This window comes from Haplochromis burtoni, unplaced genomic scaffold (genome assembly GCF_018398535.1).
Source record: "Haplochromis burtoni strain Fernald_Lab_line unplaced genomic scaffold, NCSU_Asbu1 Contig_134, whole genome shotgun sequence".
Classification (NCBI taxonomy): Eukaryota; Metazoa; Chordata; class Actinopteri; order Cichliformes; family Cichlidae; genus Haplochromis; species Haplochromis burtoni.
The window spans coordinates 86072-105737 of record NW_024582495.1 but is presented as its reverse complement, the minus strand read 5'-3'; the positions used below and the strand labels follow the sequence as shown (position 1 = coordinate 105737).

General features: G+C 38.6%; 1 protein-coding gene across 2 annotated transcripts; it reads left to right on the top strand.

Annotated features, from left to right (window-relative positions):
- The first annotated feature begins 1672 nt into the window (after positions 1 to 1672).
- On the top strand, positions 1673 to 6734 carry LOC121815113. Of its 2 annotated transcripts, XM_042224294.1 has the most exons (5): positions 1673 to 1804; positions 1913 to 2038; positions 2133 to 2343; positions 3183 to 3355; positions 6477 to 6734. In XM_042224294.1, exons 1-5 carry the CDS (start codon positions 1778 to 1780, stop codon positions 6525 to 6527), a joined length of 588 nt encoding a protein of 195 aa, XP_042080228.1. In that variant the 5' UTR covers positions 1673 to 1777; the 3' UTR covers positions 6528 to 6734. The 2 variants fall into 2 exon arrangements, with proteins under 2 accessions (XP_042080228.1, XP_042080227.1); XM_042224293.1 differs by having other exon boundaries at positions 3183 to 6734.
- The last annotated feature ends 12932 nt before the right edge of the window (positions 6735 to 19666 follow it).

Sequence of the window (19666 nt, the reverse complement as noted above, 5' to 3'; positions counted from 1 at the left end):
GACGCCCATCCCCGGACACAAAGAACCACCAACGCACCGATGTCTGAGGGAGTCCGCCACTGGCAGGGGAAGTGGTGGTAGGGGGAGATCAATAAATCTGCTAAACTTGACATAAAAATGCCCCACATTGCCTCAAATTATACACCTGGTATTTTCTTAAAAATTGCATCATCAAAAATGTATTTTATTCTAAAATGACTTGATCTGACATGAGAAGCTGGACTTTATATTTATCTCTGACGCAGGACAGCGTGAGAACAAAGTCTCACAATTTTTACAACCTTGTCCACGACGCTGCTTTTTTTTCGGTGCTGTTCAGATTTCTGGCCGAGGAAGTGGTGCTGCTGCTATTTTTAAAAATTCATTTTTATCTCAGATGATCTCTTTAAACTCCATTCAGATGGTGAAAACCAAAATTGGATGACTTAACCCTTTGTATGGTATTTTAACATATCATCCACTTGTGTCTGCTGCACTTTTTATCTTAGACTTTCAGGACTTTTTATCTTTGACTATTAAGTGAGGCAGCATTATCATTGTCTGGACTTTAACAGACAGCGATACCGAGTGTGAATGTGCTTGGCCCCATTCACCTTGCAGGACATGCTTTGGACGCTGCCTTCATAAATGCAGTCGCTTTCAGTGACCATAAAATCAGTCAAACACATTTTAATGTTACACAGAGATAAAACAATTAAGTACAAAATTCAGGTTTTGAACTGGCCTGGCCCTATCTGAAAAAGTAATTGCCCCCTAGCTGGTTGTGCCACTCTTGGCAGAGAACTCCAATCAAGCTTTTGTGATAATGAGTCTTTCACATCACTGTGGAGACATTTTGACCCACACTTTAAAGAACTGCTTTAAATTATCCACCTGGGAGGTTTTTGAGCATGAACAGCCTGTTTAAGGTTATGCCAAAACAACTTAATAGGTTTTAAGTCCAGACTTGGGCCACTTCAGAACCTTCGTTTTATTTATTCATTTATTATTTTTTTTGTGCTGGTGTGTGTTGGATCATTGTCCTACTGCATGATCCAGGTGTGCGTGAGTTTCAGGGTGCAAACAGTCAGCTGGACACGTTTTTCCTGGTAGAGAGCAGAATTCAGGCTTCAATCAGTTCTTTAGTTCTGGCCACTCATAGGAAGGCTTACCACTTATCAAAGTTTTCTCCATCTATTAGTGATGGCTCTCTGCATGGTTCACTGAAGTCTCAAAGCCTTATAAGTGGCATTGAGACTGATAGACATCAATGACTTTGTTTCATATATGTTCTTGAGTTTCTTCAGATGGTGGCGTGATGTGCAGCTTTTTCCTTTTCCTTGAGTCAGAAGTTCTCTCATTAATCATACCTGGACATGGCTACTGAAACTGAACTCAGCTTTTCTAAAAAACAGTTAATCTACGATTTAACGAGAGTGGAAAAAACCATGTGTGCTTTTTCATAAAGGGCAAAATTTTTGGACAGCCTCTTTTCTTTAATAAATGAACTGTATTTACTGAGGTTATCTCTGTCTGATATTAATTTTGTTTTATGATCTAAAACATGTTAGTGTGACAAATGTGCAAAAAATAAGAAATCAGGAAGGCAGCAAAGACTGTGGTACACACACACACTGCACCACATGGGGGCATGCTTTTCCACTCAGTAAATACCTCCCATCAACATGCTCGGCTTAAAAAGCCCCTTTTACAGGAAACTGGTAAACTATGACTCACTTTCAAGGAAAATGAGAAACACTTGTTAGAGTGAACTTAAGTGTTGATTGACTTGTAAAAGATGTGCAGGCTGACATTGGTCATCAAGGTGAGTTAAATCTGAATTTTAGAGCATCATCAAAACTTTTTGCAGGTGCTTCCAAATATTCAAACTGTAGCTCTCTTCTCTCTGAACGCCGTGGTTTGTTTATCTCAGCTGTTGCTGTTGCATTATGCGAGCCAGAGTAAAACCGATATCGAAAAAAGCTGCAATGAAGATGTCTCACTTGAGTGTCCAGTTTCTGAAAAGGACAGCAGTTTCCTCTCTGTGGCATGGTACAAGGTTAGTCATTTACTTCAGGCTTAAAAGTGTAGATTGTATTTTGTAGATGCAAATTTTGTAAACATCAAAACTGCTTGTGTTTGTTATTTAACAGGTAAACAATGGGAATAAACATGGCATTATCAGGAGGGGTAATGGTGAGGAGCCAGTGTACTACAACTTTTCTCGTGAGGTCACATTTGGGGAGAAGCAGGATCTACTTCTGCGTAAGGTTTCACCTGCCGATTCGGGCGATTACGAGTGTACCATCAGCGCAAATGTAGGGGGTCAAAACCAGAATCACAAAGTCAGCCTGATCGTTAATGGTAAGCTTTCAATTAAATATCGCTGGCAGAAATATGAGTTTTCGCTACCTCAGGTAGCGCATTGGAACTGAGCTACATATGAGCCTAGACAATGTATTGACATATTTGTTGATCCTGAGAGACAGAGTCAGACTTTATGATTAACGAGTTTATTATGGCAAAGCATCGTCTTCGTACAGGGCAATTAAAGCTCTGTAGGATATACAGAATGTTAAAGGTTTATCAGGAAATGTGAATATTGAACAAATGTTTGCTCATTTAAATTTATTTATTGATAAATGTACAATGAGGTGTTAATGAAACTGTATATGATAAACCTAAATCTACTGTAAAATATATATACAAATATGTCCTCATATGGGACAATGATTTTATAACACAATAAAGTCATCATTGCTTAACAAAGTATAAAACACCACTGAGCAGACCTGTAAGTGTAAGTGGCATCAAAGCCAGTGCATCATATAATTCTCACACAAGTCTCAGGAAGTTAAATCTATCTAACAGTCTTACATAATTTAACCCCCGCCTTACCTCTGCAAACTGTCATGATGCCACATCAAAAGGCAGGAAAAGCATCTCCAGAAATCACATTTTTTCCATTTCCACTGTGACATTTAAAGAGCATATTTTCCATCCAGGCTCTTTTATTAATTCAAGCAAACAAATTTCTAATGGGAAAATGTTTAATTAAACCACATTTGTAACCCAGATGCAGAAATTCTGCATAACTGATATCACAGTTTTACAGGAAGTAATTTGAAATCAATTCAAACTGATATGTAAATAACCTCACTTTGTGCTATAGTGATTTTTTATTTTATGTCGTCTAAATACAGAGTGCGTGCCCACAGCTCCGCTGACAACACTGAATTATTTGAACACAACAATGACAACTCCGACCAGTCCGCCATGCCCGAAACAACTCCTGGACCTGCCGGTCACGTGGAGCATAGCTGGCTATGCAGCAGTGGCCCTGGCCAAAATAGTTCTGTCTCTAATCGTCATCTGGGTAAATATAGTCTTTTATTTTTCTGCACACAGAGGAGAAATTATTCAAAACATTTAGGGGATATTTTGGTACACGCAGCACTTCAGATACTTAAACAGTTTTAAGCCTATTTCACTAGCGCCTGATCACAGACACCATGGGGTAAATAGATTCAAAGATGACTTCTAAAGTCACAGCCACTTAATAATTTGACAGTTGCTAAGTCTTCTAAGTAACAGCTGAACCAAAAACATTTGTTCATGACCTCTTAATGACACATTAAACCGTTTCACATTGTTCATTTGGGGAATTTTCCTCAGTGTTTCCAGTAATGTGGCTTTTGATTTTTGGGGAAAAGAACAACCGTTGTTGGTAGTTTAAAAAAAAAAACTGTATTTTGTTGGTGCATACATCCCTGCTCCTTCATAAATAATAAAAATAAAGTTATTAATTTCCCCCCATTTCCTAGGTCACAGTCAGCAACTTGACCCCTTGCCCCTAAAATTGACCACATTTTGGTCTTGCAGTGCCTACCAGAATGACTAGTACTGTCTTTTTTATTGAGAAGACAGTTTCCAAATGTAAAGTAAACAAATTGAAACGAAAGCAAACAGAGAATTACACAGGACTCCAACTGTAATTTACAGGCTCATGATTGCTACAGTAAATTGTTGCCTTTCAAAAAAATCATCATAGACAGTTTAGAAAGGAATTATTGGTTAAGTTAGCTAAGTTTAATCAAAACAGATAGAAAAGGGATAAAACTTGATTTTCAACGCACTTGCAAAAATCAAACATCACGGTCTTTTCTGGTTTCAAAACAGAATCAGCGGTGAAGCTAAAATTTCTTCCATGTAAACTGATATTTAAAGTAGGATGTGTAGCCTGAGCTGAGGGAGCAAAACAATTAAAACATCTATGTCTTATCAGTTTTTATCAAGAAACATTCACGCATTCTGTCTGAAAACGTTGTGGTTTTAGGGACCTAGAAACACATCTGGTGGAAACATATGTAGGTAAAAACAGATAAGGCTGAAACTAGAACTGTGTGGAAAAAACACAGAGACAAGTAAAGAAGAAATTCAACTTTTTAACTTCGAAACTCAGATATGTTTTTAAGTGTCCTTACTTTTATTTACCAGCCCTAGAAAAGTTCAAGATGTGGTTAAAGTGAAGGCTTTCAGGTTCAATTCAAAGGGTTTAGCTGTTTCCTAATACCCCATTTCCAGAGGCTCACAAATCATGATGCAAAATTACAATGTCAAATATAAGGAATTCCTCTAATTATTGGATGAACAATTTTTTGTAGTCAACGACTGACAGAAGTATAGAAGCCATATCACTAAATCCTTGTCTTTCCACTCGCCGTCATCTGCATTAAATGCTCTGCGTGGCCTTTACTCAAGCCGCCTTCAGTTGCTGCTCTCTGCGAGTCTTTTGGGGTTTGGTTTTGTATTAAATGACAGGTGTATTTAATCAGGTGACTGACTCGGCTCTTGAGTAATATCCAATTTCAAATTTAAAAAACTCTTGGGGGTATTTTTTTGTATATGTTGGGTTTTTATCCATTTGCACTGTGGACCACAGTGAATCAGTTTTGCAGCATTTGGCTGATTCTGAGGGGAGAGTGTAGCTACGTACACTTACCAGTTACGTCATCAATAAACACCCTGGCTCCACTGGCAGCTGTAGACTTTAACAATAATACGCCTACATTCTCAAGAGTGTTATTCACTTAGTTCATGTGAAGTTGCTCATCTTACCTAGAAAACGATTCTGCGATTTTTTACTTTAGTTGTCTTCATTGTCATTCTTCTTAAGAATGTACCAGATTTTTCCGTTTTGTCCTTTTCCTACTTTTTTTGCTGTCTTTTTTATTTTAATTTATTCAGAGGCCTAATGATGGCCTCCCTGCTCTGACATCTCTTTGGAACTCAGATTTTAAATTACAGTGAAAAACTCTATAAACATAAATTCAACACTTTAAATCTGCTTTAGATGATAGGTCTGCTTCATTTTGCAAAGAAATATCAGGGGAACAGAGCTCACCTGTACATGAAACTTGTGCCAGTTGTGCAATTAATTTTGAGCCTCTGAAAATGGGAGATTATCTATAAAAATAATTAATCCCTAATCAGTTAATACAATGCTTTTGTTAAACCCCTTGAATTTAACATAGAAGGCGCCACTTCAATCTTGACTGTTTGATTTAAAAGCATGGTAGTATACAGATTTAGAGTATATTTCCCAGACTTTGTAGAAGTAAAAATAAAGAATTTGTATACAAGTCAAGAGAGCCTAAACAGACATTTTCAAGAATATATTTATGTTTGTGATTACGTGAACACAACAATGTAAACACTGCAACAGAAGAAACGACTGTGTATGGTATGATCATGCCCGCCGTGTTAAAAACACAGGGAAGAAGGGATTGTTGGGTATTGTGGTGTGTTGCATGTGCGGCTGGCAGCTTGTGAGCTGCAGCCGGGCCAAATAAAAATGGTCTTTACCTTGCAACTTTATTGCAAGGTAAAGAGCAAGTACTTCATGAGAATCAGAAGGAAAAATCCCCCTTTAAACAGGAAGAAACCACAAAACCACAAAACCAGGCTCACAAAGCCAGGGAAGTTTGATAATGACTAATGATTAAATGTGGAGTGGTGTATAAACATGAGAGTGAAAAGAGGTGAGTGAAGAAGAAACTAATAATGCCTGATTTCATTTAGTACAAAAATCAAATTAACTAATGAAGAAGTCCAGGAGCATATCTTTTAGTAGAGGACAGACATTACAGAGATAATTAGAGTAATGGCTTAACGTCACTGTTGACGTTATCTCTAATATTCTAAATACTAAGTAAATAACCCAGTTAGTGTGAAAACCCCATTTCCTGTTAGTCAAAAATGTCACTGCCTTCCTCCAGTTAATAATGTGCACCCATGCAACAGTTTGGTTGATGTGGTTCATGTTGTTGAGAAAATGTAGGCAAACACCCTCTTTCTCTGCACTGCATTTCCTGTTTAACTCTGATGGTATTTCTTCCTACAGTCAAAGCTGACAGTGTTGTTTCCAGCATAATTCCCTCAATGTATCTTGTACGTACATATATATATTTTTTGTGTGTGTTTCTTTGAAAATCCAGGTTATTCGTCTCAGATCTTCAAGGCAACGATATAATAAGTGGCATAACTGAACCAACAATACAGACCCTCTACACACAGCCTTCCACGCGAGCGGGGAATTTTTTTTCTTTTTAATTTATTCTATTTCTAAAGGAGTTTTGTAAGACTCATGTATTTTTTTTTTTTACATGTAAATTGTAACACAGTTTTTGAGACCTCTACATGATGAATGTAAATTTTCAAATGTAATAAATAATAAACACTCCGGTTTTAACAAATTCGTATTTTCTGGCAGTTATTTCATGTTTCAGGCGTTACAGGTTTAAAAACACGCCTCGTCTTTTTATTGGTAACAAGGAGGTCAACGTTAACAGGCAAAGGTACACGATTCGTTTTGTTTCCTGTGTCCTAGTTCTTTTCGTCCACCACAATTAGTTTCAGAAATCAAACGTCCACAGAAAGCAAAAGTATTGTATCAACTCTTTAAGAAGTATAATCGTTTTTATGCATAGTCCTTTATTTTACAAAAGCTCAGAAGTATTTCTAGCCTAGTATATTCTAAACTAGTATATGTTTTTCATCTTTGGATGAAAACCTTTGCAGCCTGCCTGAAATCTAAGACCTACAGACTTCTTGGGTTGCTTTTGCAGTATGCTTTGAATCATTATCGATTTGCACTGTGAAGCACTCTCTGATGATCTGAGCAGAGCCCTGTGCACTTCAGAATTCCACTTGCTGCTTCCATCAACAATCTATCCTCAATAAACACTAGTGACCCAGTTCTTCTGGTAGCCTTACATGCCCACACTATGACACTGCCTCCTCTGTGTTCAATAATGTTGTTTGGCTTGGGGTGCTGTTTCTCTCCTTCTTCATACTGTTTTCTTCGTGTCCTTCTGCTACAAGTTAATCTTGGTTACATCTGACCAAATGTTTTTTTCCTAGAACTCTTGAGGTTCTATTAGATGCTTTGTGGTGAAGTGTGATTTAGCCTTCCTGTTCTTGTGTGTAACCAGTGGTTTGTTCCTTGTTGTAAACCCTCTGCACGAAGATGTCTCTTGATTTTAAACTTTGATGATGATAAAACTGGAGAGTTCTTGACTTCATTAGATTTGTTTTTCTTAACCATGGAAATAACTCTGTCAGCATGCGCAGTGGTCTTGGGGCTTTTGTGGTTGCTGAGCTTGCAATTGCATTCATTCTTTTTAAGTATGTACCAGACTGTTGATTTGGCCACTCCTGACAAAGTATCTAATAGTTTTTTTTCTGCTTTTCAACCTAATCATGGCGTCTTTCTTTTGCATCAACATCTTTTAGGACGTCAATGTTAGAGTTCCAAATGCATGTTTAACACTTGGAATCAACTCCTGATGTTCCAGTTTCTCTTAGTTTGTCGTGAAATAGCGAGAGAACAGACCTCCGTTGTTCAATTCCTCCTGAAAATGTGGCACTATACATAAAATTAGCTGGACATATAAAACTACTGCTATAGTCAGTAGTTTTATAGTTTCAGTTTCAGTAACGTACAAGAGGAAACCATTTTCTCTATTTTTTAAGTCTTGTTTATAAAAAGTTAAACACACCCTTACTGCTTCCATAGGAATTAAGAGGCCAAGTAACATTGAGGGGGTGCTAATCACATTCACATGATTAACTGATCATCAGTAGGTGTAACCACCTTTATAAATGCAAAACATTTGGCAGTTTTCTGGTCTGGAGCATTCAGGTGTGTGTTAACACAATGCTACAACCTTCCCCTGAGTGGAGTTTTGTGCATATTGATCGATCATTATACAGTTTTGTTTGAAGAGAGAGAAAGACCAGAAAACAAGCTGGTGCTCTTTTATGAGGAAGTAACACCTATAACTAAACTTAGCACAAAAGGTAAGGAAACTTGTTCTTTGTTGTAACAATGCTTCTTGGCAAAAAATCTTATACTTTTGGAAAGCTTGTTTATTTCCCATCAAGTAGGTTGAGTTGAGTATGTGGGCTGCACCCATGAAAAGCTTCCCAGATCTTTTCTGCCAATGCCAAACAGGTTATGCTGTAATTAACTCTTGTTTGGTGTCATTTATTGATATGACTGAAGTCTGAAGAAACAAGATATATCATAATTTCACAATGTATTAATTTAATGAAAGCATGTAGCATGTGGAAAGCCATACACAGCCACAACAGCCTTGTTGTAAAGCACAGGCGTCGAACTCCAGGCCTCGAGGGCCGGTGTCCTGCAGGTTTTAGATGTGTCCTTGATTTAAATGGTTAAATTACCTCCTTAATATGTCTTGAAGTTCTACAGAGGTCTGGTAATGAACTAATCATTTGATTCAGGTGTGTTGACCCAGGGTGAGATCTAAAACCTGCAGGACACGGGCCCTCGAGGCCTGGAGTTCGACACCCCTGTTGTAAAGGCTCACCTTTCAGCACACTCACTTCACCAGATGCACCTTGTTTCTTTTCCTCACCTTTGATTGGGTGTGGTGCTTGCCCTTAATTGCATTCACCTGTCACCCGTTATAAAAGGACTGCACCTTATACTACTGAGTTCATGTATTATTTTGAGTTACTTAAATCACACTTTATGTCTTTTCAGAAACAGCAGTCCATGTGTGTCTTTTCTTTTGCTCATTATTCAATAAAACGAGAAACTTGCAAGTGATTGCTGACTGTTCATTCTCATTTTGACCGGATGAGCCATGATGGGAACAATCTCCAACCTCCTCTGAACCTTCCTTCAAAACAAGCCTAGCACCTCCTCCTCATGCTGGTCACCAGCTTGTTCACACACTGCTGTAGGATGGTGTCCCATTAACAAGCCAGTATTTGTCTCAACTCAGCCAGCGTGGTTTCATTGGTCAGTCTGGCAAGAACAGCACATCCAAGCAAATCCCACAAGTGTTCAGTGGGGTTCAGGTCAGAACTGCAGGTAAGCCATTACATGGACTCCCAAATTCCAGCGGTAGTCTCTGATAAACCCCACCCTGTGGGGGTGAGCATTGTCATCTTGGAGGACAGAGCTTGTTCCTAGACTGTGGCGATATGGAATTGCCTCTGGTTGCAGAATTCCATCTCGATATTGCTCTACAAAGAGATTGCCTCCAGTCATAACGTGGAAAACAGGCCTGGCTGTGAAGGGCAGTCGTGGCAGGTCTACTGGAATGAGACCTATGAGACCAGAGATTAGCTGTCTTCAGTCTATTCCAGACTGTCTGGGTAGAGAGCTGCCAGCCATATCATCCTACAAACTTTGACTGAAAATCTGCAGGACAGCCTACAGTTTCCAAATCTTGACAGGGTGGTGAAGTTGCCCTATGGCATTGACCCTATCCAGATCAGTCAAATGTGGGCTGCTAGGTGAAGACACCAATTGACCACTGTAGCAGGTCCATGCTCATGGGTGCTGCTAATCAGGCACTTGGCTGTCAGCACCTCAGGTACCAGGGGGTCAAAACAAGAGTCAATAGCAGATTAACCAGTTTGGCATTGGCAGAAAACATTTGTCAAGTTTTTCATGGTTTAACCCACATACTCAACTCTGCTGCTCAAGCCACAAATGTACTTTCCTTACGAACATGGAATTGGTTAAGGGGGGAAATAAACAGGATTTCCAACATGTAATATTTATTGCCAAGAAACATTATTACATCAAAGAAATAAATCAGCCAAATATAAATTTCCTTACTTTAAAGTTTTCAAAATTAAAATTTCAAAATTAATGGCATTCATTTTCACCCCCACAGAGCAGCTTCTTCTCGGTGTTATGACTGCAGTTTAAGTTGCAGATAATAAATATTTTAAACTTAGACACAGACTGAATGCTTTCTCCTTACGTTATTTTTATCCTAAACTCTAATAAAAAGCTCTACTGCTCCACTACAGATTCACATTTTAAAAACATGCTTAACTGCTTTCTTGCTGAAGATCAATACCCATCATGTCTGCTTGTATCATTATGATTAACTCATCCATTTTCTGGATCAGTAGCACAAAATATATATTTTTACAAAAACAGAAATGAGACTTCTGTGTTAAGAGGAACTAAACAGATTTACTGGCATTTCACAACACCGAGCTCTTCCTGTGTGTACCACCTTTAATTCCTGTTTAAGAAGTGAAAGTGTAGCATGAGCTTGTGCTCTACAGTCTGCACAGACTTGGACTATTGTTGGTGCAGGATTCTAGCAGCGAGAATAAATGGTTCACTTGGTAGAGTGGAGTAAATACCTACCTCTGAGTTCTCTTCCTGCTTTACAAAGTCAGACACAGTATACATGTCATTGTGTTTGTAAATACGGATTAGAGATTTTACAAGAGGTGAGGTGTCTCACTGGGAGCAGCATGTACAGTTTGGAAAATAATGTGCACAGGCCACCATCTACTGGCAAATCCTCAGAAAACATCACAGTCTGGCAAACCGGCACATCAGCTGACTTATCCTGAATGCCACTGGACTTTTAAATCAGAATTGTTGTCTTAAGGCCAAGAAAGATGCCAAGCGGATTTATTTTACCAAGTGGATCATCATGGCCTTGCCATATTGGTCCATTTGATTGACCTTTATTATAAGTATGAATTTATTTTATTTTCAGTTGCTACAAATGGGACAGACATGACTGGGGGATAGGACAGGGAGAAAGAATGAAAGAAAGAGAGGGAGAGAAAGAAAACCAAAGGGGAGAAGAGACGGTGAGAAGGGGGGGAAGAGAGAAAAAAACAAAAAAACAAAAACAAAAACAAACAAAACACCTGGGTCACCTGTATGGAGAAAAAAAACAGAAGAGAAAGCAAACAACAAAGAGCAACATAATAATAAAAAAAACAGCACCATCACAATAAACTAGCTAGCAGTAGATAACAGTAGATACTAAATAATAAACGATATTGTGCAGCACGCAACAGCGCACAATGTGCTTTGAGGCAGCAGCCGAGAAAGGTGTAGTCCGCGTCTGTGAACACCCGTGTGTACACCTGTGTGCTTACCTGTGTGGATCAGCATGCTTGTATTCCAAAGGTTTCTCCATGTAACGATCTGCTAGGGAGTGTGGGGAGCCATAGCCCCGTCCACCAGGGTATGAAGCAGGTATGGAGGAGATCCAGGCCCCAGATATCCAGAGGCCCCAGAGTACAAGGACCCGAGGAGGACCACCAAAGGGGGGTGAACCGTGCCACCCTCCTGGGAAGAGCTGAGTAGAGCCCCAAAGGAGAGGTCACCCCGCAGCTACGGAGCAGAGGCCAGAGGGGGTTGCAGTGGCGTGCCCGCGGGCTCTGCCGGCAGCCAGCTGTGCCAGAGAGGACCGAGCTTTTAAATAATGTATGATGTGGTCTAATAATACAATGGCATAATGGCCTATGATTACAAAATGTTTGGATGCACTTTCAAATTGTGCATATGTGCTCTGTTTAATGCACCTGAAGAGCATTCAACATGAAAATAGAGTCAGGGGCCACTAGTGCAATGCTACCATTACACTACCATTAACAAAAGTTATATACTGAACAGGGTGTTCAGTATATAAGTAAGTAAGTAAGTAAGTACATTTTTTCAGCTCCAAATTAGGTTAAACGGAGCAGAACATTTTACAAAGCTATGATAATGAAATTACTTTAGTCAACCAGTTGGGTGCTTAGTCAAGAAAGTAACTTAAAAAAAATAAACTTCAATGAATCTTCTAAAACAGACCCCAACAGCACATGCTGACTCACAAAAAATAGCACTGGAAAGAGGGCTCAAATGTAGGACACTGAAGCCAGTTAAATACACAAACAAAAAAGGCAAGCCTTTGATGGCCAATGGAAAAACCAAAGATACAAATTCCAACAGGTGAGTAAATAAAACAGAAATTCACACACGGGGCACAAGAAGCTAGGGAAGGCCAGCCAGAGAGCAAACAGTGAACCAGTGTTATAAATGTGGAGAGCTAATTAGGGAATTATGTGAATGCAGGCACAAGTAGGTGGGTTTTAAGTTTTGTGTCTTAATGGAATAAAATGATTTCTATTTTTATGTTGTCATCACATGTAGTGGTAGAAAACATTTCAAGAGTCTGCAGGGTGAAGAAGGAAACGGTTAACAATGTTTCTGTCTTCTACCCTTTAAAAGCCGGCAACCTTTGACAACTTCTGCACATTTCAGCCCATTTTGACCTTTAAACCCTCTCATTTTTATAACAGGGTTAATGCATAGAGGACTCAGACCACCTTCAAAAGGTGTTTACTTAGTTTAAAACCACAAATCTCTCAGGCAATGGAAGAAAAAAGCAATCTGTGTCAAGGGTTATGTCCTTTATGTTTCCTCATATTTATACTCTAATGGTATTCTTTGTGTGGCAGCAACATGAAGTAGTTTTCCTTTTCTAGGGAAAACAAACTTACCCATGGATGCTGACACAGTAAACACTAAATACAATACAAGTGGATGATTTTTGCAGCAAATACATAGCAGCAAAAAAAGTTTTATTTGATCTTTTTCAAGTCTTCTTTGAAATTACTGTCAACAGTTTCTGAGAATAAAAAGCTTTTCTGCACTTTGCAAATAATGTTTGATGTTTTTCTTTTTACATATGTTTTATGGATTTAGAGAATAGAATAGAATAGAATAGAATAGAATAGAATAGAATAGAATAGAATGCCTTTATAGTCACAATACAGACGTACAATGAGTTACAGAGCATCTCCTACTCAGTGCAAACATGTGGGAGGAGAAAGGGAGGTGAGGTGCACAGTTTCAGCACTATATACATATGAGCAGTATTTAGAAAAAAACATTAAATAAACAAGTAAATAAATAGTGTTATGTATTTACAGTGTGGGTTATTGCAGGTAAAATTAAGTATTGCACAGTGGTGGTTTATAGAGGGAAGTCCTTGGAATGGGGGGTGGAACTGTGTTATCAGTGCATGTATGAGTTCAGGGTGGTTACGGTACTTGAAAAGAAACTGTTCTCGAGTCTGTACACCTGAACACTTCCCCTGAGGGAAGCAAGTTGAACAGGTCAAAACCAGGGTGGGAGCTGGGGGATACTACGATACCCACCCAAGCCTCTCACCAAGGGCAACTTCAGACTGAGACAGAGTCCAGCCCCTTTCCAGGAGAATGGTTCCATAGCCCAAGCCATGCGTTGAGGTGAGCCTCACTATATCTAGTTGGTACCCCTTAGCCTCATGCACTAACTCAGGCTCCTTCCCCACCAGAGAGGTGATGTTCCATGTCCCAATTTCTAGTCTTGGTAGCCGGGGATCAGTCTGCCAGGGCCTTCACTCCTGGTACGGCCACCAGACACTTGCTCTCAGGCACCCTCCCTGGGCCTGGCTCTAGGCCAGGGCCTCGGTAACCCTATCCTGGGCCGGGTGAACTGTTCCCTTGATCTTGCACTCATAGGGCTCTTCTGAGTCGCTCTTTGTCTGGTACCTCACCCAGAACCAATTTGCCATGGGAGACCATACCAGGGGGCAAAAGCCCCCAGACAACATAGCCCCTAGGATCACTGGGACACACAAACTGCTCTACGATAAGGTAGCGATTCACAGAGGGGTAGTGTAGTTACCTGAAATAAAAAAATAAAAGTTACATTCTAAGAAAAACAGCAAATTTAAATACTTTATATTTAAAAACTAAAAAATGAAGTAAGAATGCATTTAATGTCTTTCTGTCTTTGTTAGGTTTAATTTCTTTATTTTTTTTTATTTTTTTTGATGTACTGTATTTGAAAACTAAGTGTTGAAAATTGCTAAAGTGGAATAGAAGGACCTTAAAGCACACCATCTTTATGACTTCTTAGTATGACATTTCTTGGTATAGTGTATTCATGTTTAGATACTTTTACAAGCTTAACAAGCAACTCTGAGGTAGTCTTGTGTGACTAGTTTGTGTCTCTCTGTCCATCTGGAGCACAGAGGAAACTTGCAGGAGGAGAACTAGTGGAGAATGCACAGGTGTATCCTTTTACTCTTAAAGTATAAAAGAGCCATGGCACACAGCTGGAACACACACATCATTTAGTTATTTAAGTTCACCAGCAGCATAACCTGTTCTTTAACTTGTACACGTCTGAAAAATAAAGCTCACATTACCCGGGGTTGGGCTGGGAAAGGCACACTGTAGCTGCTTCCTTGGCTGGAGTTTGGCGTCTTGTCTTGTCCTGTGTCCTTGACCTTCTTGCTTATTATTGGGTCTTCTCTTTGGTTTTATGGTTGCTTATTGTTATATTAGATTTTCAGATTATTTTATATCTCAAACTTTTGCTCCTCTTTATTGATACTTGTATTTTTGCTTAGGGCTTATTTCATATAATATATATATAATAATAATATATTAATTCTTTAATAGCCTTGTTCCTTTCATCTGTGTGAAGTTTAAGTGGATTTTGGTATTTTATTTGTGTTTAGTAAGTTACTTCCTGTTTTATTTTGGTAGTAGTGATGGGATTTCCGGCTCTTTTTAGAGAACCGGTGTTGTGCCAAAAAGTGATTGTCTGCCAAAAAGTGATTTCCAATGTTTCTGTGTATTTTTTATGTGTAATATCTTTATGTATGTTTGTAAACAGACTTCGGTGAACAGGGTTTACAAAGGGGTTAGACATAGAATTAAAAAAATATCTGTTTTTCAAGTATTTTTACAACTCTGTGTCATTGTACTTACTTTATAACCAATTCGGTCCTTTATCCCCACTTAAAATATTTTTACAAAACTATTGTAATAATTGCTGCCATTTCTGCTGTCCTCTTGGCCAGCTTACTCTTACAAAAGACATTTTTAATGTTAATGAGATTTTTTAACTGCATAAATAAAGGTTATATAAAAGTCAATGCCAAAAACTGATTGCAGCTTCTACCTTGTTACATGAATGTTGTTTGTGGCTCAAGATGACTTTCTATCATCCATAAGGGATGCATTTGACATATGTTTCACATATTATAGCCCAACAAGTTACTTATAGCAGTTTAAATACGAGCAATCACTTTTTGGCAGACAATCACTTTTTGGCACAACACCGGCTCTTTCGGCTCGGATCACTAAAAAGAGCCAGCTCTTTCGGCTCTGAACCGGCTCTTCAGGTTGTTTTGTTGCTTTAATTAATTTATTATTAACAATAATATAAAATTATGCACAAAAGGAATTACTAATATAAAAAAAGTGGTTTTATTTATATATGTTTATGTATAAATATATGTGCTGGCCCCTAGAGACAAAGCACGTACAAATTCCAAAAAGCACGTACAAACTCCAAAACACATTCCTAGAGTTAACTGAACTTCCAAAACAGAGCTACCTAGATCACTTAAATTACACAATTGAAAGCATATGTGTATGGTTTGTGCATTTATACACAAAGTGCTTGTGTATAAATGCACAAATATATTCAAATAATTTTTTAAAAAAAAGTTCATTTACCTGTTACTACCACACACCAAATCCGGTCGTTGGTACTTGCTGGCTTGTGTAGCCACTAGGTAACAAAAGCTCAACGCTGCGCCCAGCATCCTGGAACACGTCTGTTGTGTTTTGTACGTGTTTTGGAGTTTTTACGTGTTTTGGAGTTTGTACGTGTTTTGTCTCTATAGGAGTCACCGTAAATATACTTTTATTTATTCACTCCACATAAAATGTAATAAATAAATTATATAATACAAAAACCAACTAGTCACAGTTTAGCTTTTAACTTTTTTCAGCTTTTTCCTTTTAAACAAATTTAAAATGAAACAATATTAAACACTACAAACCACAACACAATTAAATATAAATTAAAATATGAAAACAAAAAGAAGATGCACATTCTCTGTCATGAATAAACTTTCTGAATCCTTTATCATCTGCAACTGAAAATAGTTGTGGATGATTACTGTACCTTTCTAATGTGACGTTGTTGTCCCTGGCTCTCTTTCTCTCTCTCTCCCTCCTGCTCGGTTCCTGTGCTACTGCGAGTAACTACCACCCCTCCCCCCTCTTCCCAGCGCAAAGCACAAGGCTCGCATGCGGAGTGAAGTGGAAAAAAGTGCAAGAGAGGGTGAGAGAAAGAAAAAGAAAAAAAAAAACACGGCTTGCCTCATTCATGTCAAAGATCCGGCTCTAAGAGCCATTTCCTACACGTCACTATTTGGTAGTCTCGTGCCTTTCTTGCTTCTACTTTTCTTCCTGTCGTTCTGGTTTCACTGTTTTTGACTTACCTATTTTAACTTAAAAAAACAAATCACGGGTAATGTGTGAAACAGTATAAATAGCCTTGCCCTCAGTCGTTGGGCATCTGTTAGCCCTCCCTCTTGTTCCTTGTTTATTCTGAGTTTTGTTTTATTTTAGGTCACCTTTCTGTTTGTGTTGTGGACTTTGTATTTATTTGCACTGCTTTAACAACTTTATTTAAGGTCGGTTTTGAATTTCGTCCTGCATTTGGGTCCAAATTCACCTTTGGTCTCCTTGTTGCACTTGAGCTATTTCTGAACAGCGCCCATTTTATTTTTCAAAAACGCAAAATCAGGCCAGTAGTGATCCACCATGTCAACTGCACAGTTTATTCAGATTTCACTTTTGTATTACAGGGATAAAATAATAATAGAAAAATGTCAAATGCTGTGTGAAACAAAAAATGTGGTCTGTTGTAGGTATTCAGTTGTTTTTTGACTGCGGTAAAGTGAGCCGTCATTTGTGAGCCGCGGTCAAGCCAAGGAAATTTATGCGGCGGATAAGAGGCGGCTGGCCTCTTATCCGCCGCATAAATTTCCTTGCGCTTTTACACAAGTCTTTACGGTTGTGCCTTTTGGCTTTATATCCTGATTGAAAGCCTAGATCGGCGCGCACGTGCACGCGCGCGAACAGTCGCACGCGCGCACACAAATTACAATGGAACAGCCCAATACAGCCATCGTGACAGTCTGGTTGCATATTCAAAAATTCATTAAAAATCATTCTTAACAGTTGATGCCAAGCTTTCAACACAATCCTCTTCTGGAACACCTACTTTACCTCTGGGCCAGGTTTTACCCAGATTTACTGTAATATTAGTCAGAAATTACAGGAAATTTGTATTCAATGCAATACAGTTAATACACTACAATTATGTCTATTTCAGAAATTCATTAAAAATTATCCTGAACACTTGAGGTCCAACTTTCAACACATTTCTCTTCTGGGACACCTACTGTACCTCTTTACCAAGTTTCATCCAGATCTACTGTAATATTACTCAGAAATGACAAGAAACTTGTATTCAATTCAATACAGTTAATACAATTATGTCAATTTCAGAAATTCATTAAAAATCATCCTTAGTAGTTGAGGTCCAATGTTCGACACATTCCTTCTCTGGGACACCTACTGTACCTCTGTGCCAAGTGTCAGCCAGATTTGCTGTAATATTACTCAGAAATTACAAGAAACTTGTATTCAATGCAACACAGCCAATACAATAGAATGGTGTCAATTTCAGAAATTCATTAAAAATCATCCTTAGTAGTTGAGGTCCAACTTTCAACACATTCCTTCTCTGGGACACCTACTGTACCTCTGGGCCAGGTTTCATCTCAATCTGCTGCATCAATAATTGTTTAATATTGATGGATCAAAAGTGCTGCTGAGAGAGTCATAACAGGGACTATAAAGAGACAGCATATTTACTTGTCTTCACTGACTCGCTTTGAAATCCAGATTTTAATTTTGGAATATTAGGTGTACTTGTGGTTCCTATAGAATTTTAAGGTTAAACAGGAATCAGTCTTCATCTCTCAGGCCTCTCTTCTGTGGATGCAGCTTACATCATTCTGTACAATACGATAATTTTTAATTCTACAACTCTTTATAACCTGCATAGTTCACATTTCTGTATAGCCGTATATCTCATATTTCTGTATAGTTTTTTTTTTCATATTCTGTATAGTTTTTCATATTTATATCCTGTTCATAGCCTGTACATAGCTTGTACTCACTACAGCCTGTACATATTCATAACATACTTCATACCGTGTACATTGTAACATACCATAATAGACCCATTGTAATATACTTATATACCTATATTATTGCTAATATATATTGTAATATATCTATATCATGGCTAAAGCACTTCTTGATGGATGCAAACTGCATTTCGTTGCCTTATACCTGTGAAATGTGCAGTGACAATAAAGTTGAATTCTATTCTATTCTATTCTATATTAATTCAGAAGACAAACACCTGTCTCTGCTTTTGAGATTAGCATTAAAACCCTCAGTTTTGACAAATAATACAGTTATAGTGGATCAGGTGACCCTGAATCTTCCCTTATTTGTGCTGCAATAAGCCTAGGCTCTTCATCATGTATGTATGAATTTTTTCCTTCTTTGCTCGTTCTGTGTTTATACACCTCTCTGCATTTAATCATTAGTTAGTATGTATCTCTTGCACAGTGTATATGTTTTCCTGTCTCCTTTTCATCAACCTCAGCCAGTCACAGTAGATGGCTGTCTCTCCTTGAGCCTGTTTCTGCCAGGTGTTTCTACCTCTTCAAATGGAATTTTTCCTTCCCACTCACACTAAATGTTAGCTCATGTGGGGTACTTAAATTGTTGGGGTTTTCTTTGTATTATTGTTGTGTTTTTACATAAAGTGTCTTTAGGTGACTGTTGTTGTGATTTGGTGCTGTATAAATAGAATAGAATAGAATAGAATTGAATAGAATAATGTACTTCAGACCGGGAGATTGGCAAAATGTATAAATAGGATGGCGATTAGGGGAATTGGAGACAGCTGTGTAACGCAGCAGGGATACATTGGGAATAAGAAGACAGTGGAAGTAAGACTCAACACAAGAAAGAGACAAGAGGCCACCAAACTAAAACACAGACTAAGACACACGAGCTTGACACAGACAAAACCATAAACAGACATAAATCTCCATTGTAATTTGTGTGTGCGCGTGCGCGTGCGATTGTTCGCGCGGGTGCACGGGTGCGCGGGTCTAGGCTTTCAATCGGGATATAAAGCGAGAAGGCGCTACCGTAAAGACTTGTGTAAAAGCGCAAGGAAATTTATGCGGCGGAGAAGAAGCGGTTGGCTTGACCGCGGCTGGCTTGACCGCGGCTAACAAATGACGGCTCACTTTACTGCGGTTATTATTTTTGCAGTCCGGCAGTTTCCAGTGTGCTTTTTAAAATGAACGTATGAGCGGTGACATTTCCATCTCTGCCCCTGAAGATACCTCACTCCTGTCATGCAAGAGTCCATTCAATTGGGAAATTTGGC